The sequence below is a fragment of the Polypterus senegalus genome, chromosome 11 (genome assembly GCF_016835505.1).
Source record: "Polypterus senegalus isolate Bchr_013 chromosome 11, ASM1683550v1, whole genome shotgun sequence".
Taxonomy (NCBI): Eukaryota; Metazoa; Chordata; class Cladistia; order Polypteriformes; family Polypteridae; genus Polypterus; species Polypterus senegalus.
This window is the reverse complement of record NC_053164.1, coordinates 24,725,727-24,753,329: the sequence shown is the minus strand read 5'-3', so window position 1 is coordinate 24,753,329 and position 27,603 is coordinate 24,725,727. Positions and strand designations below refer to the sequence as shown.

The window sequence follows — 27,603 nt, the reverse complement described above, 5'->3', positions numbered from 1 at the left end:
CAGGATGCACAACAGATTAGCAAGGAGGAAGTAACAACAACAACAACATTTATTTCTATAGCACATTTTCATACAAACAGTAGCTCAAAGTGCTTTACATAATAAAGAATAGAAAAATAAGACACAATAAGAAAACAAAATACATCAACATTAATTAACATCGAATAAGAGTAAGGTCCAATGGCCAGGGGGGGGCAGAAAAAACAAAAAACTCCAGACGGCTGGAGAAAAAAATAAAATCTGTAGGGATTCCAGACCATGAGACCGCCCAGTCCCCTCTCTGTAAGGACATCTATGAAAAGGCTGAAGAATGGAAAGGCCGTTTGGTCCACATGATATATACCTATGGAAGCACTGAGGTGTTTAGGAGAGATGGCAATGGAGTTTTAAACCAGATTGTTTACTGCAATCTTGGAAAGTGAGAAGATGCCTGAGAAGTGAAGAAGTGTACTGGTTAAGATTTTTAAGACTAAAGGGGATAACTACAGACGGATAAAACTGATGAGCCACAGCATGAGATTATTGGAAAGATTAGCGGAAGCCATGTTAAGAAGGTAGGTGACGATTAGCAAGCAGCACTATGGTTTTATACCAGGAAAGAGCACAACAGATGCAATGTTTACCCTGAGGATGTTGATGGTGAATTATAGTGAAGGCCAGAAGAAGTTGCATTGTGCCTTTGTGGACCTGGCGAAAGCATACGACAGGGTGCCTTGAGATGAGTTGTGGTATTATATGAGTCGAGGGTGATAAAAAAAAGTATGTAAGAGTTGAACAGGATATGTACGAGGGAAGTGTGACAGTGATGAGGTCTGCTGTAGAAGTGATGGATGTATTCAAAGTGGAGGTGGGATTACATGAGGGATCGTTTCTGAGCCCTTTCTTATTTGGAATGATGATGGACAGGTTGACAGATGAGATTAGACAGGAATCCTCGTGGACTATGATGTTTGCGGACGACACTGTGATCTGTAGCATGAGTAGGGAGCAAGTTGAGGATACCCTGGAGAGGTGGAGATAGGAACAAGACAGACTACATGTGTGTAATTGAGAGGGAGGTCAGAGGGATCATGAGGATGCAGGGAGTAGAGCTGGTGAAGGTGGAGGAGTTTAAATACCTGGGATGAACAGTCCAGAGTAACGAGGAGTGTGGAAGAGAGCTAAAGAAGAAAGTGCAGGCAAGGTAAAGTGAGTGGAGAAGAGTGTTAGTAGTGATTTGTGACAGACTAGTATCAGCAAGAGTGAAAGGAAAGTGTACAGAATGGTAGTGAGACCAGCTATGTTATATGGGTTGGAGACAGTGCCACTGACCAAACAACAAGAGACAGGACTGGAGGTGGCAGAGATAAAAATGTTAAAATTTTCATTGAGTGTGATTAGGATGGACAGGATTAGAAATAAGGACATCAGAGGGTCAGCTCAGATTGGACGGTTGGGAGACAAAGTCAGAGAGGCAAGATTGTGTTGGTTTGGACATGTGCAGAGGAGAGATGCTGGGTATATTGGGAGAAGGATGCTAAGGGTGGAAACTGCCATGTAAGAGGGAAAGAGGAAGGCCTAAGAGGAGATTAATGGATATGGTAAGAGAAAACATGCAGGTGGTGGGTGTAACAGCAACATGTAGAGGACAGGAGGATCCACTTTGGCGTTCCCTAACGGGAGCAGCCTAAAGACAAAGAAGATTTTACTACAGCTACAGGTTAAATGGGCTGAACTGTACAGCCATAGAATATTAACAATTTACTAGCAAACTGAATACTCGATAGATAATTAGCTCTAGGACAACTGTTACTGGTGCTCCTTCATGGATCCGGTGTATCAAGTTTGAATTGTGTGCCGGGTCATGTGGAGTTTGCATGTTCTCCCTGATTTAGCACAGTATTCACTTTAACACATACATAAAGCCATTAAGATAATTTGAAATGGAGATTCCAGGTTAGCGTGAATAGGATTGTGCCAGTGTGTACGTGTGTCAGTTGCTCCATTTCGTGCCTTTCACAAAGTGCCACAGAGGAAAAGGAGAAGGAAATTGGCAAGATTAGGTGAAGAGGTGGGTTTCTTTTAAAATGGATGAATCTCACAAAGGGTTTTTTCTTCCCCATTCCAAAAGGGATGTAGATACACTAGTTAAGAATATTTGTGCAAACTCCAGATACAGGTTATTATCTACTGACATTCTTGCCTTGAAAAATGGATGTATGTAGTAAGCTTAACCCTTTCTTTCAAGTGTGAATCCTTGTAACCCTCAGCCACCATTGTAAACTACAAGAACAGACAAAAGTGTTTTTAAAAATTATTAAAACATTTTTCACTTTATAATGCGATTTTATGTGGCAAATTAATAAATATCAAGATTATGAGTAAATAACTGACTTGAAAAAAACTGAACTTATCCTTTAAATACATATTAGGTAAGTTTCTGCTATAAAAAGTACAAAGTACAGATAAGGGGTAAATATTCCATCTGGAGTTAAGTCATCAGTGGATTCCCTTAGACGTCTGTCCTTGTACTGCTATTCTTTCTGATTTGTTTTAATGGCATTGATTCCAATATAGTTAGTAAATTTGTGAAATTCACTGATGATACTAAAATTGAGGAATAGCAGATGCTGACAAGGCAGAGGAAACAGTTCAAGAATAACTGAAGTCTAATGTAGACAGGTGCAAAGTGCTACACGTGGGCAACAGGAATGTTATTATAAATACAAGATGGGAGAAACTGTCCTAGCGGAAGCAACTTCTATAATGGATCTAGGCTTTATGTTGATACAACATTCTCATCATCTAAGCAATATGTAGAACCATTGAAAAGGCGCATTAAATGTTATGCTATATTATAAAAACTGCTGAATATAAACCGAGGGACATTATGCATAAACTACTGAGACTGCATTTTGGAGTACTGTGTGCAGTTCTTGCCGCCTCCCTATGAAAAAGACACAGCAAAATTTGAAACTGTGCAGAGTATAACAACCAAGTGCCTCCCAGGACTAAAGCGTATATCCCACTCTGACAGGCTCAGAGAATGTAAACTTTTTAGTCTTAAGCAGAGAAGGCTACAGGAGAACCTAACCCAAGTCTTCAAAATCCTCAAAGGCATTAATAAAGTAGAGCAAGCAAAATCCTAAATTAAATTAAATGATGACTCTCATACTCAAGGATACTACTAGAAATTATGTGGAAGTGTATTTATAACTGAAACCAAGAAGCACTTCTTTACACCAAGAGTTGTGGCAATCTGGAAAAACAACCGAGTCATGTAGTTGAAGGAGAAACCTTGACAATCATTAAGTATTCTGTCTATTAAGATATTGGGACCGCTAAAGCTATTAGTTAAACAAATGAGCTTGATGAACTGAATGGTCTTTTGTTTGTCAAATTCCTTACATTCTTAAATAAAACTAGGGGGGAGAGCCCCCTGCTTGCTTCGCTCACCCACCCCAGGGTTTGGTTTACTGGATAAACAATTTAAAGAGATTGTTATTTTCATGGGAATTGTTACATATGCATTATACAGTATTCACTTTTCTTTAAAACTTTTGTAAAAACAATATTTGTCCTTTATTTCTTGCCTCTGGCGTGGTTAAATTTCTCGCGGGACGCTGCTTGCATTGTGAAGGGGGTTGTGGAAGCGCTGAACGTACGCTAAAGAGATGTGGTCGGATCAGCTGCTGTCTTGCTGCTGCTGCTGGCCAGCTGTGTGTTCTGCTTGTCGCACTTTGCATCGATCATTTAAAAGCCTGTACAGCAGCTGTCCTTTTACAAGGGTGGGGCAGGTGGCGTATGCTGAACACATGCTAAGGCCAAAAGCATTCCAACAACTGCTAGGTTATATGTCCGTGAACTTGTTTTAAATTGTAAGTAGGGCGTGACGTGCAAAAGTCACCGTCTCACAGGTTTTGCTTCCTAAGGTTGTAATGTCTAGTCTCGCGTGAGTTCAAAATGTCTCTCCGAGATGATCACATCTCAATCGTTTCACTCAACACCCCCAAAGGTGTGCTAAGCTAATGCCACTTCACGTCTCTCCCGCTCGCGTTGTGAAGGGGGACAGCTGAGCACACGCTAAGGAGAAGCGGACGGATCAGCTACTGGCTCTGTGCTGCTTCTGCCGAGGTGTGTGTTCTGCTCGTCGCGCTGCACATCGATCATTTAAAAGCCTGTACAGCAGCTGTCCTTCTGTCTCACTGCCTTGCCTCGCGTGGCATTAAAGCATCTCTCACGGGGTGTCTTCCGAGATGATCACGTCTCGTTTCCCTTGTCTCCCTGCCAAAATTTTGTTTTATAATAGAGAGAAACCTACAGGCACAATTGTGGGAAATCATATATAATAAGCTGTTGTTAGCAAGACTACTATTGATTAACAAATAACATGGTCTAGTCTTCCTTCTTTCTTTTGTTAAAAAAAAAAAACTGCTAGAAAGAACATTGAAATACACCTTTAATCCTAGAATAGAAAAGAATATTTCAGGTCAAATTACTTAAATCAATAATAATTGCATTGTTCCCTGACCAAAAGTGCTTTACAAAATGTATGTTTTTTATTTTCATATACTTGGAGTGCAGGGAGGTTAATTGACTCTCTCAGAGTCAAACTGACAGTCACAGGAGATAAAGAGACTGGGAGCTTTGCAGGTCCAAAGGCATAACTTAAGAAGCTAGTGTGCACAGCCTAGTGGTTAAAATATTACCAAGTTATGAAAACGTTAAATAAGCAGAAGCAACATTTTCTAAACTCTTACTGTGACAGTATACTTACAGCCCTTAAGTGCAAGGTAGGAATCTACCCTGAACAAGATGGCAGTAAATCACAGGGCACACCTACAATTAGTATAACTGTGACAATTACTCTAATACACACACTTCACTTGGGATGTAGAAGATTAATGGAAAAACAGAAATCAAACCTGTACATGAGTAAATGCCATATAATTTGTGACAGGGCAGGAAAACTAAACCAGGTTTCTGGAACATGATGTCCACTGTGCCGTCAACAAAACAATCAGTCTTAACCAGTGATAGGAAGTAACATAACTCTTACTTTTAAAAAGTTAACATACTGGCTTACCTATAAGCATTGTATTTGTGGATTGCTCTGTTCACATTCCTCTCATAGTTGGCTAACTCTGGAAACAGAAATGTTGAATATAATTAGTGATGTATATTAAATATGCTTGTAGAAGTTGTAAAAGAGGCAGTGAGTATCCTGAAACAACTATTACAAAGCGTGATCACTTCGAACGCAACAAAGAAGACAGCCGCTTGTTGGGACTGACCAGTACAAATAATACAGCACAAACATGGAGTCCAGACAAGGATATTTGTATTTATTAATCTTGATTAAAAAATAAAAAAGGACATTTTAAATACTGTACATATGTTTAAAATAAAAATCATTTTTACTGATGACAATTAACATGGTTACACTGATCTAAATTGTAACATACACCTAACACACATTTATCATTTTTCCCAGGGGTTAATAAAAAATTGTTGGCAAAATTCCCTCAAAACGTGCATTGCACTGTTTAAAATGCAAAGCATAAGACATTTCAGGTAATAAACCACACTTAGACTAAAATCATATTATTCTACATTTGATTAATAAAGTAAAAAATAAACTTGTGTGTCAAATTTCGGCCTTGCATCTTCACGTCTGATTTCTTTCTAAAGAATTGCTCAATTAAAGGACCAATTGATATTATTAACTATTTTCCATACATCTATAGAATAAAATGCTTATGTCTGGGTTGGTATCCGGTCCCTCCAAGCAATCTGATTGGTCAGTTTGGCTTTGGTCATTTCGAACCTAAGAGGCTCAGTCATACGTGAATGAAACAAGAAGCGGTGGGCAAAAAAAGGGGGACGAAACAAAAGGATTTTAAGGAAGGGTGTAGGGGGTATACCAAGAGTCGCCCTCAAACACAAACTGTTTATAAGAACGTGAGTGAGGTTTTCACAGCGAGTAGTGGAGGCCTTCTTGGTGGTGGTCAAAAATGGACAAGAGATGAGCAACACACCTCAAAATGACGGAGTCTGAGAAGCAAGCTTTACAGGAATGCAATTGAAGAAAGGAAGCATCAGCCAACACACATCAAGACGCACAAGAATACAGAAGAAGGTCATAAGATGAAAGCTGAGGATACACGTCAGGCAACACATATCAAATACCATACATTTTAAAATGTATTCTATTATCGCTCTATGACAGGTAATTTAACCCATTCATCGTCTCTCAATTTTCTGAGCAGCTTAATCAAATTGAGAGATGCAGCAGCAGAGTAGGATCTGGTTCAAAACAGGAATCGAGTAATCTGCTTAAGTATTGCAAAACTGTGAGGACAGAACAAAGTGCAGTAGTCAGTGCTACAGCTGCATAACTGAGCCAGGGTTCCGAATTCAAATTCTGTGTTATTGTCTGCGAGTGGAGTTTGCATGATCCCCATGACTCTCCCACATTTCTACAGACACACATCTCAGATTAACTTGAGGACTCCAAACCGGCTCTAATGTGGGTCTCTGCGCCATGGATTATCACCATGATCAGGGTTGGTTACTCTGTCATGCCAGAATACACCCCTGCTCCCTATGAACCAGGGTTTGTTTAAAGTAAGATTAAAAACGAATGCATGCAAAACTGCCATTGTCGTCTGAGGAGGAAAACGTATTTGAATAATTTTTGGTTTTTCCAATCCCTTTTTGAATACATCTTGCCCGAAGAAGGGGCCCGAGTTGCCTTGAAAACTTGCATATTGTAATCTTCTTAGTTAGCCAATAAAAGGTGCCATTTTGCTTGACTTCTCACTACATTCATAATGGCTAAAACGGTAAAACACCCTAGTACTATCCCATTTTAAAATGCTTATTTCTCAATTACTGTAAATGCTTAAAAAATCAATATTATGCCCTCCATCAAACCTTCAAAGAATTACCTTATTTTAGCCGGTCAGAGCCATAACATAAATGGTGTCAAACTCCTAACAGCAGTCTGGTTATGGGATTCAAGTTTATATGTACTTTATCTACTAGGACAGGATTGCTTTACTACAACAGCTGATTAATGCTTAAGATCTTTATCTAATAACTAATTAGTATTTAAACATGACCAATTAAGAATAATCTATGAGAGTTGATTATTAATACACCAAAAGGCTGCCGAAAATTGGGCTTTGCAATCACGTGTGAAAACTACAATAAATATCAGTCATTTCAAGCAGTGACAGCCAGTAGCAACAATTGTAATGGCTGTATTTTTAAATAGATGGAATGATATACTGATAAAAAGATATTTATTTCTATCAAACTGACAGTTTCTGGATGTGCCCCAACGTTTGACTTTTAGTGTAGGTCAAGGCACATCATTCTAAAAAATGTAAAATACACTTCATTGACAAAGTACATGTAGCATTTTCGGAATTGATACCACAACATTGTCACATGTCATCAGTATTTTCCCCATATATTTCACTAATAATATGTTTAACTGAAGTAGTCTGACGAGCTGATTTTTTCCCTTCTTATTCTTTTACTCACTGGCTAAATCAAATCCATTAAACGCTGCCCGAGCCATTTTCGGACCTTTAAAAAATACTTTTATTACTCAAGTCATTAAACAGGAACTCAAATATAATTCTCTAATAAAACTCAAAATTTAGAAATAACCATGCTTCAAGATGACTTGACCATTCTTCAACTTGTGTATTGTACAATATAACACTCTTTGAAATTCAGATATAAAATAACTATACATTGACCCCTTCATTATTAGTTTTTGCATCATACACAAATCATTAAAGCCCATTTCTGTCACAGAAAAGTACTCCACTATTAAGTTATCTTAGCAATGAATTAAAACTGTTTTACATTTTCCACTAAATGTTTATTGTACATTTTAATAAGATAAAAATACTGTCCTTAACCGATATTAGTTCGGGCAGCACATCGGTACTGCATTTAATTTTGGGCACGCCGAGTCTCAGCCAATAGGAAGTCACAATAAGCTCTTTAAAGCACGCAGAAACGTGACGCTTACGGAGAGTCGAGAGGCTCAGAATTCTTGATGCTATCGTGGTGTTTACACAACTGACATGTTATCAAAATTCTTTGTTTTTACAGGAGAATAATAATGCTATTTACATTTTAAAAAGATTAACGCTCAAATTTTACTAAACTCAAATGTCTCCTAATATTTAATCTGGATTCCTTTTAATCTTGTTACTTTTCCGTAGGACGGGTTTTTGCTAAACGACGAAGCGATCCGACTTTTAACACACATTACATTAAAGTATTACATAACATTACATTAATGCAACGACCTCTCGGATATTAGAGTTGTCTTTTATGTGCATAAGCATCGTATGTCTTGTTAAAACCCACAAGAAACACAATTAAGAGTGCTACTAATATTCGATTTACAAGTAACTAGGCACACTCCTCTCCCCAACCCCCATCTGTCAGCACGGTTCACATTTCTTTCGTTTCTTACCTATCAGAAAGTCGGTGATGCCTTCGTTTAGGCTTTCTTGAGGTGCCTTCCGCTTGCTCATGTTGTTGTCTGTACTGTAAGAAAATCCCCGTGAATAAACAACACTGATTGATGTTAGAAAATGTGGTCTGCCGGACAAAGGCTGGAGAAATCCGCGTTTCCAGATGGCACAGAAAAAAGCCCTGTCAGACCTTACTGGCTGACTCAACACTCTCAATAGTAGACGGAGCAGGATTTCAACGTTTTCACGGTTGATATGGGTGTTAAAAACAACGCTGCATTTAAAATCACGAGAAAAGAAAACCCGAACTCATTCCATAGAAGGATAAGAGCCCGGAGAAATGAGGGTGGAGAGAGGTACAGACAGAGAGAAACGTGAGGCATGACGTTGAACCTATCACAAGGGAGAAGGCGTAGTTAATCTTACATCTGCAGTCAGATTGGTCATATGAACAATCAATCATTTGCAGTACTATTGTACCGTGAGGTACTGGGAAACCAAATACTTAAAGCGAATCGTATACTGTACTTCAAAACAAAAGATATTAGGAAATAAAAGACACGCTAAAATCCAAATGTTTCCCACCAACAGACTCAGATTTGCCAGCCTCCCGTCGCATACATTCTGGTGGAGTTTGACGTGAAGGACGTAGTTTAAGCAAAGCAAGTTAACCGACAAAGGGTAATTATGCGAATTATTGCAATTCCGAATTTGTACACCACGAATGTACAGGTCCAGTATACAGGTGTGTGGGAAAGTATGTACATACCATTTCAGTTTTGTATTTTTAAACGTAATTGGATATACTGTATTACAAATTTCCTCCATCTCTTAAAATTAGGTAAATGGCGCATAACGTTCAATAAAAAAACAAGCAAACATGTAAATCTATGCGAGAAAAGAAATGAAAACTAACATTAGAAATATATTCAACAGATTGCTTTCCGTACAAAGTTATTATTCTCTTGAATTATATTGGAGGAATTTTGGTCCACTCCTCCTCCTCCTTAGAACTGTACTGGACTTTATTCGTTTACGCAAAGCTGAACCAACCGGCATTTAAGTGGGTCTGAATTCAGAACTTTGACCAGTCCTTTAAAAAAAGTCTATTTTCTTCTTTGAAATGTAATTATAGATGACAGACATACATTGAAAACAATTTGAATATTTCATTTAACTTTTATATGTTTTGGGCGCAGAATTTAACAAATGAAAACTTTTTCTTTATCACGTAATTTTTTTTTTCACAAAATTTGTTTTTGCTGTATAATTAAGTATCAATATAGTATTTTAATTAATTTGTTTGAATGTAAAATTTTCTACAGTCGTATTAAAATCTGTTTAAAGCCGAACAGTGAGAAAATCAATTACAATTAACTACACCCTTCGGTTTCCTTATGGACAGCTAACACAGACACACAACCGCACACAAACATACAGATTGATATTGTTACTGACAAAAATGCTGCTATTTTAAGTAAATTCTTTTATTTATTAGATTACGTCTGGACGTTACATCATACTCATCGCAAACTGTGAAACATGCTTCTTTTTAGCAAATGCTGTATGTATGACTAAGTACCTTACTATACATAAATTTACTTACACATTGTAAGTGTAATATATATGCTGCTCTTTTCAATAGCCATTTTTTTGGAAGCTGTTTCATTTTTGCAATACTTATATCTATTTCAATATCTGTTTTTATGTTTACTTTTTACATATACTTAGCTGTAAATGCAAAGATGTCAACTAAATTTCATAATTTAAATAAGTATAACAACCATAAAACCCCCTCTCTTTCTCTCTACAATGAGCACCATTGGTTTACATGTGGGAACCTGAATGTTAAGTGTATATTACTGAGTCAGCAGTCACAGCATACAAAATCCCCAATTTTTCTGTGAGTGAGACAGCAGAGCCAGGAATTTACATTGATGGATCCACATAAAGTACTGCTATCACCTCATCACATTAAGCTTTGTTTAATGAAGCAGTTTGTCAGACCCCTATCAAAAGATGGAGCCTATATTATGCATTTTGCGCCAGCAGTCACTTGGTTTGACTGGGGCTAAACTGAAAGAGGGTATTTTTGCTAGCCCTGTTAATGGAAACTGATCTCTGATGCAGAATTTGATGGAGTGATGAAAAACCTGGAACAAAAAGCTTGGTTATCATTCAGTTTTTAGGTAAAAAAAAAGGTCCAAACTACTGTATATAAAAATTGTGACAAATATTTTAGTTACATTTAAGGAGTTGGGTTGCGGTATCTCAAATCTCACTTTTTGGATTTGCATTTGGAACTTTTCCCTGGAAATCTTGGCATGGTGAGTGAAGAGCATGGTTAAAGAATCCATCAAGATACCAAGGGCATGGACAGGAAGTACCAGGAACGTTGGGATGTCAGTTGATAGCGGATTATTGCCAGAAAAAGTGGACAAACAATATGTTACTCAATGAATATGTATTGCTGTTTTCTTTACGCATACGTTTAAAAATATTAGATTGAGTACATATTTTCATGTTACTTCAATTTCTTTTCAATTTTGTATTTAAATGTGACATTCTAGTCATATTTTTTATTGTGTTCAGGAATGCAAACAAAAATAACTATTAACAATTAAAACACATTTTTGAGTTTCATTCTGCAGGCCTATGATAATTACGATACTGTCCTATAATATGGCCCAGTACCACCAAACCTTCTAGCAGATTGTCTGATATTTTACATTACAGTACTCTGGTATAAAGCACAATGTATGGTGGAAGACATCCAGGTTTCATTTTTTCGAGACACCCCATTACTCTCTTAGCACTTTTGTAGCAATATGTATTTGCTTTTCACTACACATGGTGTTGTGCATAATGATCAAATAACTCCACCGTGAGGTTGCCTTTCCAGAAGACCTTGTTCCAGAAGTATTGAGGTTTGTTCTTCAAAAGCAGCTTTGTAGATCTAAACTGTGCTGTTGTGTTCTTTATGGAGTGTGGGACGTTTCTCCATGCTCTCCGTCCATTAAACTCATTAACATTCTGCTTTTTCCAAATAGTAAAGTCTAAAGTCATCAACTGTCATTTTAGCTATGTTAATAGTGGTTTGCCTAAGCAGTACGTTTGGGATCATTACTTTGTTGTAGGGTGAAGCACTGTCCAATGATTTTGGAGGTATTTTCTGGAATCTAGATGTTTCTATACACCTCATAATTCATTGTTCAGCTGCCATCAGCAGTTCTAGCATCAATGAAGAGACATGTGCTGGTACCTGTGGCAGCCATACATGGCCAAGCACCGTGTTTAATAGAAGTGTTGTTATATATCTAGGGCTGTTCCTTTTCTGTCTCCACACTTTGCTCTTGCCATCACCCTAATGTAGGTTCATCTTTTTCTTAGCTGTCAACAAGACCTTTTTCCGGAATTCTGCCGGTTGTTCAAGTCCTTTTTCACAATCTGTAATCTGGCCATCTCTTTTTTTGTGGCAAACTAGGGGTTTCCATTTTGCAGTGTGGCCTCTGTATTTCTGTTCATGAAGTCTTCTGCAGATAATACTCTCCGACAGATCCACATCTGCCTCCTGAAAACAGCTTCTGTTCTGTCAGACAAATATTTTCATCTTTTTCTTTGAAAAAGCAAAGATTCTTCTGTCATCAGCAGTGGTGGTCTTCCTTAGCCTACCAGGCTCTTTGTGATTTCTGAGCTCACCAGCGTGTTCTTTCATCTTAAATGACATTCCAGACAGTTGATTTAGGTAATCCTAAGGTTTTACTGATTCATCTAATAGTTTTGTTTCTTGTTTTTCAGCCTCAAAATGTCTTCTTTGACTTTGAAGGTCACAGCTCTCTCTCATCCTCATGTTGAACAATGCGAACTACAGACTCTGAAGGAAGTTCGCATGTAGAAATAAGCCTGGGTATCGTATGCCTGCACTAATGAAGCAATTCATTGATTAATTACAAACACCTGTGACACCAGTTGTCCCAAACATTATGCAACTGGCCTTGGCCATGTAGAAAAAGTGTTGTCATTACTACATGGTGTGACTGAAGTGTATGCAAATACCCTTAAATGAAAGTCTGCAATGTGCACTTTAAACACATCTGAACTGTCCAATTTGTAATTTGAAACTGGGGAGCAGAGGGGTATATCAAGGAGAAACGCGTCTTTGTCCAACACATTATGGAGGGCATTGTATGGTACCAATAAGAGGACCTCTTTAATTCTTGAATTTTTTGTTTACTGAAACTTTTGTTTGTTATACAACTTCTTTTGTAATGCATGAAACATTAATAATCAATCAATCAATCAACATTTATTTATATAACACATTTTCATACAAAAAAATGTAGCTCAAAGTGCTTTACAAAATGAAGAATAGAAAAATAGAAGACACAATAAAAAATAAACATAAGTCAACATTAATTAACATAGAATAAGTAAGGTCCGATGGCCAGGGTGGACAGAAAAAACAAAAAAAAAAAAAACTCCATACAGCTGGAGAAAAAAATAAAATCTGTAGGGGTTCCAGACCAAGAGACCGCCCAGTCCCCTCTGGGCAATCTACCTAACATAAGTCAAACAGTCCTCTTTGTATTTAGGGTTTTCATGGAAGGACCTAATGATGATGGTCATGTAGACTTCTGGCTTTCAGTCCATCAATGTTGGTGCATCAGGATGCTTTGAGTAGGTGGTGGTGGTGCAGGCCGCCACCACAAACAAACCGGAAAAAGAAACAGAAGAGAGAGTTGGGGTCAGTACGGATTTTAGAGCTACCATGAATAGTTATTATGATGAATTGAACATACAGAGTATCAGTATTAAGTTAAAGTGAAGTTATGAGAAGGCATTACATTATGCCATTATTTTTACATTATGTTAAAGTAATGTGTTTTCAGCAGTGTTTTAAAGTGCTCTACTGTATTAGCCTGGCGAATTCCTATTGGCAGGCTATTCCAGATTTTAGGTGCATAACAGCAGAAGGCCGCCCGCCTCACCACTTCTTTTAAGTTTAGCTTTTGGAATTCTAAGGAGACACTCATTTGAAGATCTAAGGTTACGATTTGGAATATAAGGAGTCAGGCATTCCAATATATAAGATGGAGCGAGATTATTTAAGGCTTTATAAACCATAAGCAGTATTTTAAAGTCAATCCTGAATGACACAGGCAACCAGTGTAGTGACATCAAAACTGGAGAAATGTGCTCGGATTTTCTTTTCCCAGTTAGGATTCTAGCAGCTGCATTCTGCACTCGTTGCAAATGATTTATATAATATAATAATATTAATAAAAGAAAGCAGCTTGTAACTCCTCCTAAACTCTGAGGCAGCAACAAATCCTTCTCTGAAATCACTAGAATTGTCTGTTGTCCTTGTGACGGTGCAAATCTGAATATTCCAGTCTGAAATGCCAAAAATTCTTCATTTTTTAAATCAAGGTGATAACACTTCCTGATTATGAATGGATCAAGCGATAGATCAAGCAACACATGCTCCGATTACCTACATAAGCAATATGGAAACAATAAAGGTATGCTCAGTTTTTCAAATGTAGCTTCATCAACAATGACAGAAACAAAATCTGTTGTGTGATCATTCATCCAAGGTTAGGATTTATCTAATTTTAGGAGTTAAAGAGAAATTGGTGATCTTTAGCTAAACTGAAACATTAATTATAAAATTGAAAAAGGCATAACAAACTTACTTTCACAATTGTATGTCTGTTAATTTTCCAGGTCAGCTTTTTTCACTGTAGTGTCATGTGAGCTGAAAGCCAAGTCCAGGAGCACCGGAATCCCAGCAGGAAACAATTGTGGGTAGAACACCAGCTAATCACACAAGGACATGCACTAACTCTTACAAAATTTAGAGTCAACAATTAAACTAAAAAGCACAGCTACTGTATATACTGTCAAAGAAACCACATAATATCCACCAAGAAACCATAAAGACACTGGACAGAACATACAAAGCATACAACAATTGATTAAACTGGAAATCAAACAAACATTACTGTAACTGTGAAAAGGCAACATTAATTATGGTGCCACCTTAAACCCAACATTCAGACAGACAGGGAAGAGGGGATAAGCAATAGCTTACATGTATGAAAACAATTAAATATGCAAAAAATAAAATTGAAAGCAATTAAATTTCCAAAAATGTACATTTATTGGAAAGTGAGCATAGAAAGACAAAAATGTTATTATAGGTACCTTAGCATTAACGTAAAAGGTCAAAATATATTAAGAGTATTCACTACAAACTAAACGAGAAACGTTCTCATTTGCCGTGAATGGTAAGTTCAGTTACACTGCTTATACTGGAACATTTGCCTTTGTTTGTTACTTCTTTTTTTTTTATATAAAAAAAAACACATTTCTGCCAATTTTATGCACCAATGTAAATATACAAATACTATATTCTGCGTTGTTTAAATCTTTTACAAACAAATACCTTTGTTTTTATATAGCACTTTTGGCACACTAAACACAATCACAACATGCATTACAAGTACTGAGATGTAATATATTTGTTTACATTTATTTTATACTAGCTGGAGCACAATTAGATTGAAGAGACACGGAGATGCAAGGACATAACAAGTAATCCTATGGCGCAAAGTCCAATTGTTTGACTCCACAATCTGAATTTTAAATGTTTTTGGGGTGTGGCGGAGTATACATAGATCAATCAATCAATCAACATTTATTTATATAGCACATTTTCATATAAAAAAATGTAGCTCAAAGTGCTTTACAAAATGAAGAATAGAAAAATAGAAGACACAATAAAAAATAAACATAAGTCAACATTAATTAACATAGAATAAGTAAGGTCCGATGGCCAGGGTGGACACAAAAAACAAAAAAACTCCAAAAGCTGGAGAAAAAAAATAAAATCTGTAGGGATTCCAGACCAAGAGACCGCCCAGTCCCCTCTACCTAACATAAATGAAACAGTCCTCTTTGTATTTAGGGTTCTCATTGAAGGACTCGATGATGATGGTCACGTAGACTTCTGGCTTTCAGTCCATCAATGTTGGAGTATCATGATGCTTTGAGTAGCACATTACTAGCTCACTGTTCATTCATAGTGACACAGTTGCTAGTGCTGCTGCTTCACAGATCCAGCATCTTGGCTTCAGATACCACACCAATGTGATTTCCCGGTATTTGGGTAGTTTTCCCGTATCAGATCCTTAAAGACATGCTTGTTAAAAGTGAACTGGTGATGCTAAATTGGTCCTGCCAGAATGTGCCTGCAGGTGTGTGTAGGAGTGGTTCCTTGTGATGTCCCGTGTGGCCCCAGCCTACACTCTGGACATCTGATAGTTCATGAACCGAACGGGATCAGTGGAGAGATGAGACACAGACAAAAATTGAAGGGTGAATGGTGCAAGTTTATTTACAAAAAAAATGCAGTAGTGCCAGGTGGGCTTTAAGACACAGTCCTTCAACACTGACACTTCAAAAAGAAATCAAAACAAGCAAAAAGGAAAAATATTGGATATTTACAAAAACAGTGCACTCCTACAAAAACTACACACACATGCTCCGATAATGAAGGTTGTCTTTTATCCCTGGTTCAAGACGTTCCTCCAGCAGGAAAGAAAAATGCACAAAAACAAGTGTGTACAGTGCATATACAAAAAAAAATTGCACCAAACCAAAAATCAAAAACTATCCCAGCACCAAATAAATATATATACCTCCACCAAAAATAATCACTAGAAGATATATAACTCTATCTACAAAAGCCGCCAAAATTACAACTGTTCCTCCAAATAGCTCAGCAGTGCTTACTCCTACCTCGCTCTTAGGTAGGGTTACCACTTTTAATACAAAAAAAATAAGGGACGCATACTGCAGCGGGGGCCACGCGCAATTTCATTCTCAAATACGGGACGATTCCGTATTTTAAAGGACGGGCGGCAACCCTACTCTTAAGTCCACTACTGACCCCCTGTTGGCCATTAACTCTTTAAATATACCGGCAAGATTATCCAGCCAATCTGCCATCACGTCTACCTCATGCGCCTATCCCGGTAGACGGTAGCGCGTTCACGCCACGCCCCGGGCAACTATCTATTTAAAACCGAACTCCTGCGGGTCGCGCGCGTATAAACCCTCCGGTACAGCCAACAGTTATGCTGAGCTCAAGCATACCTGTTGCTGACTCACCCAGAAGTAAACCATTTTTTTTTTTTTTAACATTATGGGATTCCCATCTCTGACTCAAATGCCGGCTGTCTCTTTTAAGCGCGCCGCACTTTAAACCGCCTGCACTGGGCAGGCTGCGAGGACACCGGAGTGTAAAAATGAACACATGCGGTGGAGCCCGCACTGGCCATTATACCGGCTCCACGTGTGTCCAAACACACCCCGCCTCACAGCGCTCACCCGCTAGACGGCCCCGCGTTCCTACGACAGCGCCCTCAACACACCAACGGTAAGTGCACTTTCATATAGCCATATAAATGCTGCTGCTTCACTTAAATTTGGTAAGACGCGACCCCGCGCATTACCACAGTCCTATGATGAACTGATGCCCTACCCAGGGTGGTTCCAAATTGTGCCCAATACTGCTGGTACAGGTTCTAGCTACCTATAAAGCTGAACTGGATTTATTGTGTTTGAGAAGTTAATGTTAAATTTTATATATGCAGTCACTTTTTTGAAAAAAGCAACAATGATTTGATCTTGTCTAGGTTATTGCAACACTTCATGATTGGTGTAAAAATCCATTAACTTTTCCATATTGTATTGTCAATGTAAATTCAAAAACTATTTAGCCCACTGATCCAGCTATTTCCCAAACTCGTTGTCCCCGTGTACAGGAGCATCTCAATAAATTAAGAGTATCATTAAGAAGTTGATTTATTTCAGTAATTCAATTCAAAAAGTGAAACTCCTATATTATATAGATTCATTACACACAGAGTGATATATTTCAAGTGTTTATTTCTTTACATTTTGCGGATTAAGGCATATAGCTAATGAAAACCCAAAATTAAGTATCTCAAAAAATTAGAATATTGTGAAAAATTTCAAGATTGTAGACTCCTGGTGACTCATGTATAACGCCGTGTGTAGAACTCGCACTATAACATGGCGTAAGCACAAAAGCGAATGTGCTTACGCGCGAAAAATCCAGATGCAGGAATCTGTGCGTACTCCAACTTCCACGTTCTTCCGTTACATAAATCCCGATCAGCGTGAAAACTAACGCTCGTGCACGCGCATTATGTAACGCCCCAAATCCTCCCAGAATTACGCCTCTTTGAATATGCAAATCAATATAAATCGCCCTTAAGCGCAGCCTTCTGTGAAAAGACAATAGGAAAAGCACGGGGAAAATATAAGAATTTCAGCGAATACCAAGTGGAGGCAAAGGAAAAACATACTATTTGTTCAAATAAACCGTGGTATAATCAACAAAATGAAGTTGATCGAGTGACATAGCGTGTTGGAGAAACTTGAAAGCTCACATTCACAAAATCGCACAGTGCCGGAAATAAAAAAGAAGTCACATATCAAAGTCGCCGTGAAAAGAAGAGTTGTTAGCCCACTGTCTGAGTGTCATATGAAAGCTTATTAGGGTACAGAGAAAAAGGCACACGGTGGGGAAAAAGCACGAAATGTCAACTTCAATCTCGACATTTCCACTTTAATCACATAGTTTATTTTGTCATTTAGTAGAACATTATAAACTTCATCTTAAAATCGTTTAATTAACCAGTTTCTCAAATCACATCGTAATTAAAGTAGCACGTTAAATGCTTTGTTTTGTATTTGATCTTCTACTCGTATGTGATCTATGTGTGTGAATCACTACTTGCTTCTTAAACCGGCTCTCTTCCTCCAACTGGACACAGAGTCCATTACATTCGTGATATTACAGCTCTCTGAATAACTAAAATACTGAGATGTATACGTGATGTCATTTTCATGATGATAGAAGCTAAAGCACGTTATTAAACATGTGTTTCATGAGCCTCGTGCTCATGACAAGCATTTATCTTTTGTCGAAATTTGTCGCTGCGTTTTTAGCTGTGTTGTTATTTTCTCTTTCTGTGTTATCTATACTAATAAAAGGCAAAGCCCTCACTCACTGACTCACTCACTGACTCATCACTAATTCTCCAACTTCCCGTGTGGATGGAAGGCTGAAATTTGGCAGGTTCATTCCTTACAGCTTCCTTACAAAAGTTGGGCAGGTTTTATATCGAAATTCTACGCGTAATGGTCATAACTGGAAGCAGTTTTTCTCCATTTACTGTAATGGAGATGAGCTTCAACGCCGTGGGGGCGGAGTTTCGTGTGACATCATCACGCCTCCCACGTAATCACGCAGTACATAGAAAACCAGGAAGACCTCAAAAAAGCGCTGAAGAAAACATGCATTATATAATTGAGAAGGCAGCGAAACAATAAGAAGCGAGCGAGTGACATATACAACCATATTCATGAGTTCTGCTACTTCGGAAACAAAGCACGATGTAAACCTACACTTTAAATTAAGTTCATAGACAGGCTGCGCTGGCGTTTGTAATTTAGTGCCTGCCCATATAAGGCCGTCCGTCAGCGGCAATCTAATAGCAAACTCCACTAAATATTCACGGGTTAAGGACTGTGCTTATGCAGAGGAAGATGAGATGGTCAGGGTGGTGTTTGACACAAACTCAGCGAAACTGCGAGAGAAAGTTTTAAGTGCCAGGACTAAGGTAACATTAAATACAGCCATGGACATAGCACGAGATGGCACCAGCACAGCTGGGAACCTTCGATGCATGTACACCGGCGGCTCACGTGAACTGGCGCAGTGCAGAGATAAAAGGCAACAGTTCCAAAGAGCTGAACAAAACCGAATTACACAATTGAAAAGGCAGCAAAAAATATGAAGCGTCTGATAAGCATATTCATAAATCCAGCTACTGCGGAAACAAAGCACACGGTGGAAAAAGTCAATGTCCGCTAAAGGAAGACAGTGTAAAAAAAACGTGCATGCAGTGTGTCAGGTCTCAGATAAAGAAGAAGACGAGCTGTTTATTGATGCAGTAAGAAACGAATCGATGAAAGAAACCTGTCATCTTTACAACGATTGACAAACACGGAATGTAACTTGAACACAACACATCCTACAAATACGAGCCTGATTGAAAGAAATAATGATAATCAAATCCTTGATGACAGCAACACTCAGTAACACTCACAAAACAAATACTGTATATTGACAGTCATGTTACGTTATTTTAAAATGTTCCCTTTTCTTTTTCTAGCTTTTTTAACACACTACTTCTCCGCTGCGATACGCGGGTATATATATATATGTATATATATATTCCGATCTACATACTCGAATAATGGATACTTTATTCGCCATCAATGATTGTTTTGGTAAAGCCATACTCAGTGTATTCATTAGATGAACGGTAAAAAGTAAGAGCGAGGGGAGGATGCAGGCTGTAGTGCGCGTCAACTCTATCTGAATTGCGCGATCACATTTCAAAAAATATATCTTTTCAAGTTCTATTTAGTCCATATTTGTCAAACTCAAGGGCCACGGGCCACATCCGGCACGGCGTGTAATTATATCCGGCCCGCGAGATCATTTTATATACTGTATTATTGTTATTAATGGCCCAGGTATATGAAGCGCTGGTAACACAATAAACTACAGATCCCATAATGCAGCGCTTCAGCTGCCTTGCCGAACACTTATTGCGAAGCTAGCTCACGCGATGCTGGAGAGAAAAGTTCATTCTGAAAATAGAGCCTTTAAAAGCGATGGGAGGCTGAGTATATGTTTACTGAACCCGTGTGTCTCATTTGTGGAGCTAATGTGGCTGTAATTACAGAATTTAATCTAAGACGGCACTATGAGACAAAACATCAGGGTAACCTGAATGCAATGCAGAAGATACAGAAAGCAGAATAATTAAATAAGAATCTGACACTTCAGCGGACTTTTTACCCGTGCACAATCACAAAGTGATTTCAAGTGAAGCTGCTTTTATGGGAGACACAACCACTTGCCCCACTTTCCCTGTTGCCAAGTAATGTTAAACCAAGTCGTCACTACGGTGTTCCCAAATACGCACTTTGCTGATAAACTGAGCGCACTGAGTTTGCACGGCGCTTTGGTGACTTTGAAGAACAAAAAAAGTCCGTCTACATGCGGCTCGAACCTTGTGCATGTTTGGTAGCACATATCTGTGTGAGAAGCTCTTCTCAGTGATAAAGACTAACAAAACAGCACACAGGAGTCGCCTCACTGATGAGCACCTGCAATCCATCCTGAGAATCTCCACAACACAGAACCTCACACCAAACATAAACGAACTTGTTGCCAAAAAAAGATGCCAGGCGTCCAGCTCTAAAATGACATATGAGCAAAGACAACTGAATGATTTGATTTGTTATTGCTGAAAGGAACACATTTTATTTATATTTCCAGGTTTTGTTATGCAGCATGTTCATATTTGAATTTGTATAATTTTGACAGGATATATTTTTATGGAGAGCAAAATCTTTTGGGATATTTAAAATCTAAGTTTATTTTTATATAAAATTACATAAGAGTAAAGAAATTTGAATGTTTGTTCTTTTAATGTTTACTTTATTTCTAACTTGTATAATTTAGACAGGATATATTTTTATGGAGAGCAAAATATTATAAGTTGTTTAAGGTTTGAGTTGATTTATTCAGGAATAATATTCCTGTCTGTTTTTACCATTCCTACCAAAGATATTTCTGTCGACTAAATAAAAATTCCTTCTATTTAAAATTTAAATAGAACTTGAACAAATACGATAGTTCATAATATCCACGCAGACTTGCGTAAGAGCGGGAGTTATCCATTTTAACAAGCAGCGTATTGCACTGATACTGAAATAGCTGTGTGTGTATATATGTAGATATGTATGTATATGTATATATATGTTTATATATGTGTGTGTGTATGTATATATATATATATGTATTTGTGTGTATGTATTTATGTGTGTGTGTATATGTATGTGTATATATGTAGATATATATATGTATGTATATATGTGTATATGTATAGATATGTATATATATATGTTTATGTGTGTGTGTAAATAATATATATATATATATATATATATATATATGACAACAACACTCATCACTCACAACAGTGACAAAACAATTACATTGACAATCATGTTACGTTATTTACAAAATGTTTCCTTTTCTTTTTCATTGCTTCTTTAACACACTACTTCTCCAGCTGCAAGCGCTGGTATTTTACTAGTCTATACTAATAAAGGCAAAGCCCTCACTCACTCACTCACTCACTCACTGACTCATCACTAATTCTCCAACTTCCTGTGTAGGTAGAAGGCTGAAATTTGGCAGGCTTATTCCTTACAGCTTACTTACAAAAGTTGGGCAGGTTTCATTTCGAAATTCTACGCATAAGGGTCATAACTGGAAGCTATTTTTCCCCATATAATGTAATGGAGTCTTGAGTTGGAGATGGCGGGGGAGTTTCGTGTGACATCATCACGCCTCCTACGTAAGTACGTAAGAACAATGAAGAACTCCAAACAGCGATCAGCACAAAACGCCATTTCACAATTGAGAAGGCAGGAAAACATTATGAAGCAAATGATGCATACAAGCATATTCATAAGTACAGCTACTGCGAAACAAAGCATGGCGTGAACCGTAAGTTTATATTAAATTAAGTTCATAGGCTACCACTAGCGTTTGTAATTTAGTGCCTGCCCATATAAGGCCGTCCATCAGCGGCAATCCAATACAAACACTGCCGGTAAATGTTCACGGGTGAAGGACTGTGCTTATGCAGAGGAAGATGAGATGGTCAGGGTGGTGTTTGGCACAAACTCATTGAAACTGCGAGAGAAAGTTTTAAGTGCGGGTCTTAGCTGACATTACGAGATGGCACCAGTACAGCTGGGAACCTTCGATGCAAGAACACCAAGCGGCTCACGTGAACTGGCGCAGTGCACAGACAAAAGCAACAGTTCCAAAGAGTGCTGAACAAAAACCGAATTACACAATTGAGAAGGCAGCAAAAAAATATGAAGCGTCTTATACATACAATCATATTCATAAGTGCAGCTACTGCGGAAACAAAGCACACGGTGGAAAAAGTGAATGTCCTGCTAAAGGAAGACAGTGTAAAAAAAACCCGTGCATGCAGTTTGTCACATCACAGATAAAAGGAAGACGAGCTGTTTATTGATGCAGTAAGGAACTAATCGATGAATGAAACCTCTTATCTTTACAGCGATTGACAAACACGGAATGTAACTTGAACACATCCTACAAATACGAGCCTGATTGAAAGAAATAATGATAATCAAATCCTTGATGACAGCAACATTCAATAACACTCACAAAACAATTACTGTATATTGACAATCATGTTACGTTATTTTTAAAATGTTCCCTTTTCTTTTCATAACTTCTACTTCTCCACTGCGATACGGGTATATATATATAAATGTATATATATACCCCGATCTACAATACATACTTTAGCATAGACAAGCCACAAGCTGTGGCGCAATTGTAGAGTCTTAAGCCTCTAACGCCGACATTGAGGTTCGATTCCTGAGAGGGTGTACTGACTATGTACTGCAGCTACCGATTCATTTTACCTTCGCATCTCCTTGGTTTGGGACGTATGAAAAATATTAGGTTAACGCAGAATCATGTTACGTTATTTTTAAAATTTTCCCTTTCTTAGCACAAGCACAGCTGAGAAGCTTCGATGCATGTACTCCATAACGCGTTAAAAATAACGATTTAATCACACTTTCAATTCCAAGCAAGCGGGAACTTTTGTCAATGCATGATTTCCTGGTACATCCATTACACTGATGCACACATCACAGCTACAAAAATGTTAGAGTCGGAATAAAGCGCGTTCCTACGACTGATCATTTCGACTACCCGGGCGAAGCCTTGATAAAAGCATGGTTTTGTGCACACTGAAAAGCAAGCAAAATTAGATGCATTACAGAAAGCGGACTTTGTGGCTCTTACTGGGGATCATTGGACTTCCGTGACCGTTAGTAATTCTAAATACATCTAATTACAAAATGTTCAATGATCACACTGTTTTAGCCTAATGTACAAAATAATTTTGGCTAATGTTACTCAGAGTTTAAAGAGTAAGCTGGTCAAATTACCTTTTATGTTTCTGACTTATTTTTTAAGAAGAAAACTGCACTTTATGTTGAAATTTTGGTTATTATTATTTAAAGACAATACTATTCTGAAAATGTACTTAAAGTACTTAAACTACCACTTTATTTTTAAGTCTGCCCAATTTTAACCAGGGATGATATTTTTGTTTCTGTTTTGAATTCAAATGCAGTTTAAAGGCTTTTTTTCAGAAATTAAAACAGCTTCAGTTTACAATATTCATGTCCATGTCTATTATTTGATTCTGTCGCCCACTAAAACCGTTTTAAATTAAAAAAAAAACATTTGCGATTTGGGGCAAATTTACGTCGATTACATACGATTAATCAAGATTAATTCTTACACAGCCTCTAATTAATTGGATTAATTTTTTAATCGAGTCCCACCTAATATATATATATGTAGATATATATATATGTAGATTTATATATATATGTGTATATACAGTATATATGTAGATATGTATATGTTGTATATACAGTATATATGTGTGTGTATATATACAGTATGTGTATATATATGTATATGTATATATGTATGTGTGTATATATATATATATATATATATATATATATATATATATATATACCAGCAACACTCATATCAATGACAAAACAATTACATTAACAATCGTCTTACGTTATTTTAAAATGTTTGCTTTTCTTTTCATAACTTCTTTAACACACTACTTCTCCGCTGCGAAGCGCTGGTATTCTGCTATTCTATACTAATAAAAGGCAAAGCCCTCACTCACTCACTCACTCACTCACTGACTCATCACTAATTCTCCAACTTCCCGTGTGGGTGGAAGGCTGAAATTTGGCAGGTTCATTCCTTACAGCTTCCTTACAAAAGTTGGGCAGGTTTTATATCGAAATTCTACGCGTAATGGTCATAACTGGAAGCAGTTTTTCTCCATTTACTGTAATGGAGATGAGCTTCAACGCCGTGGGGGAGTTTAGTGTGACATCATCACGCCTCCCACGTAATCACGCAGTACATAGAAAACCAGGAAGACCTCCAAAAGCGCTGAAGAAAACATGCATTATATAATTGAGAAGGCAGCGAAACAATAAGAAGCGGCGAGTGACATATACAACCATATTCATGAGTTCTGCTACTTGGAAACAAAGCACGATGTAAACCTACACTTTAAATTAAGTTCATAGACAGGCTGCGCTGGCGTTTGTAATTTAGTGCCTGCCCATATAAGGCCGTCCGTCAGCGGCAATCCAATAGCAAACTGCCACTAAATATTCACGGGTGAAGGACTGTGCTTATGGAGAGGAAGATGAGATGGTCAGGGTGGTGTTTGACACAAACTCAGCGAAACTGCGAGAGAAAGTTTTAAGTGCCAGGACTAAGGTAACATTAAATACAGCCATGGACATAGCACGAGATGGCACCAGCACAGCTGGGAACCTTCGATGCATGTACACCGAGTGGCTCACGTGAACTGACGCGCGTGCACAGATAAAAGCAACAGTTCCAAAGAGCGCTGAACAAAACCGAATTACACAATTGAAAAGGCAGCAAAAATATGAAGCGTCTGATACATACAAGCATATTCATAAATCCAACTACTGCGGAAACAAAGCACACGTTGGAAAAAGTCAATGTCCGCTAAAGGAAGACAGTGTAAAAAACCCGTGCATGCAGTGTGTCAGGTCTCAGATAAAGAAGAAGACGAGCTGTTTATTGATGCAGTAAGAAACGAATCGATGAATGAAACCTGTCATCTTTACAGCGATTGACAAACACGGAATGTAACTTGAACACAACACATCCTACAAATACGAACCTGATTGAAAGAAATAATGATAATCAAATCCTTGATGACAGCAACACTCAGTAACACTCACAAAACAAATACTGTATATTGACAGTCATGTTACGTTATTTTTAAAATGTTCCCTTTTCTTTTCTAGCTTTTTAACACACTACTTCTCGCTGATACGCGGTATATATATATGTATATATATATCCCGATCTACATACTCGAATAATGGATACTTTATTAGCCATCAATGATTGTTTTGGTAAAGCCATACTCAGTGTATTCATTAGATGAGCGGTAAAAAAGTAAGAGCGAGGGGAGGATGACTTATTGAGGCATGCAGGCTGTAGTCTTGCGTCAACTCTATCTGAATTGCGCGATCACATTTAAAAATATATATCTTTTCAAGTTCTATTTAGTCCATATGTGTCAAACTCAAGGGCCGCGGGCCACATCTGACCCGGCGTGTAATTATATCCGCCCGAGATCATTTTATATACTGTATTATTGTTATTAATGGCCGGGTATATGAAGCGCTGGTAACACAATAAACTACAGATCCCATAATGCAGCGCTTCAGCTGCCTTGCCTAACACTTACGCGTTAATCAAGTCTAGCTTATGATGCTGCAAGTTATTGCGAAGCTAGCTCACACGATGCTGAAGAGAAAAGTTGATTCTGAAAATAGAGCCTTTAAAAACCGATGGGAGGCTGAGTATATGTTTACTGAACCCGTGTGTCTCATTTGTGGAGCTAATGTGGCTGTAATTACAGAATTTAATCTAAGGCGGCACTATGAGACAAAACATCAGGGTAACCTGAAAGACCTGAATGCAATGCAGAAGATACAGAAAGCAGAAGAATTAAATAAGAATCTGACACTTCAGCGGACGTTTTACCCGTGCACAATCACAAAGTGATTTCAAGTGAAGCTGCTTTTATGGGAGACACAAATGCACCAGTGCAACTTGCCCCACTTTCCCTGTTGCCAAGTAATGTTAAACCAAGTCGTCACTACGGTGTTCCCAAATCGCACTTTGCTGATAAACTGCGCACTGAGTTTGCACGGCGCTTTGGTGACTTTGAAGAACAAAAAAAGTCCGTCTACATGCGGCTCGAACCTTGTGCATGTTTGGTAGCACATATCTGTGTGAGAAGCTCTTCTCAGTGATAAAGACTAACAAAACAGCACACAGGAGTCGCCTCACTGATGAGCACCTGCAATCCATCCTGAGAATCTCCACAACACAGAACCTCACACCAAACAGAAACGAACCTGTGCCAAAAAAGATGCCAGGCGTCCAGCTCTAAAATGACATATGAGCAAAGACAACTGAATGATTTGATTTGTTATTGCTGAAAGGAACACATTTTATTTATATTTCCAGGTTTTGTTATGCAGCATGTTCATATTTGAATTTGTATAATTTTGACAGGATATATTTTTATGGAGAGCAAAATCTTTTGGGATATTTAAAATCTAAGTTTATTTTTTATATAAAATTACATAAGAGTAAAGAAATTTGAATGTTTGTTCTTTTAACGTTTACTTTATTTCTAACTTGTATAATTTAGACAGGATATATTTTTATGGAGAGCAAAATATTATAAGTTGTTTAAGGTTTGAGTTGATTTATTCACGAATAATATTCCTGTCTGTTTTTACCATTCCTACCAAAGATATTTCTGTCGACTAAATAAAAATTCCTTCTATTTAAAATTTAAATAGAACTTGAACAAATCGATAGTTCATAATATCCACGCAGACTTGCACGTAAGAGCGGGAGTTATCCGTTTTAACAAGCAGCGTATTGCACTGATACGAAATAGCTGTGTATGTATATATGTAGATATATATGTATGTATATATGTGTGTGTGTGTATATATATATGTGTATATGTATAGATATGTATATATATATATGTTTGTGTGTGTGTGTAAATATATATGACAGCAATACTCATCACTCACAACAGTGACAAAACAATTACATTGACAATCATGTTACGTTATTTTCAAAATGTTTCCTTTTCTTTTTCATTGCTTCTTTAACACACTACTTCTCCTTCTTCGAAGCGCTTGGTATTTTGCTAGTATTCAATATATATTGGCGTAGCCGCCACTGCAGTTCTTGCTTTTCCTT

The 27,603-nt window shown here is 37.7% G+C and overlaps 1 protein-coding gene across 1 annotated transcript in view; it reads right to left on the bottom strand.

Annotated features, from left to right (window-relative positions):
• polb (polymerase (DNA directed), beta) overlaps positions 1 to 8,854 on the bottom strand; it is a 62,923-nt gene extending 54,069 nt beyond the window's left edge. Inside the window, exons 1-2 of the mRNA XM_039768178.1 lie at positions 8,483 to 8,854; positions 5,066 to 5,123 (exon numbers count right to left, since the gene is read on the bottom strand). Coding sequence (XP_039624112.1) covers positions 5,066 to 5,123; positions 8,483 to 8,543 — 119 coding nt within the window. The 5' untranslated portion in view covers positions 8,544 to 8,854. The remainder of the gene's footprint in view (positions 1 to 5,065; positions 5,124 to 8,482) is intronic.
• Between the last annotated feature and the right edge of the window lie 18,749 nt (positions 8,855 to 27,603).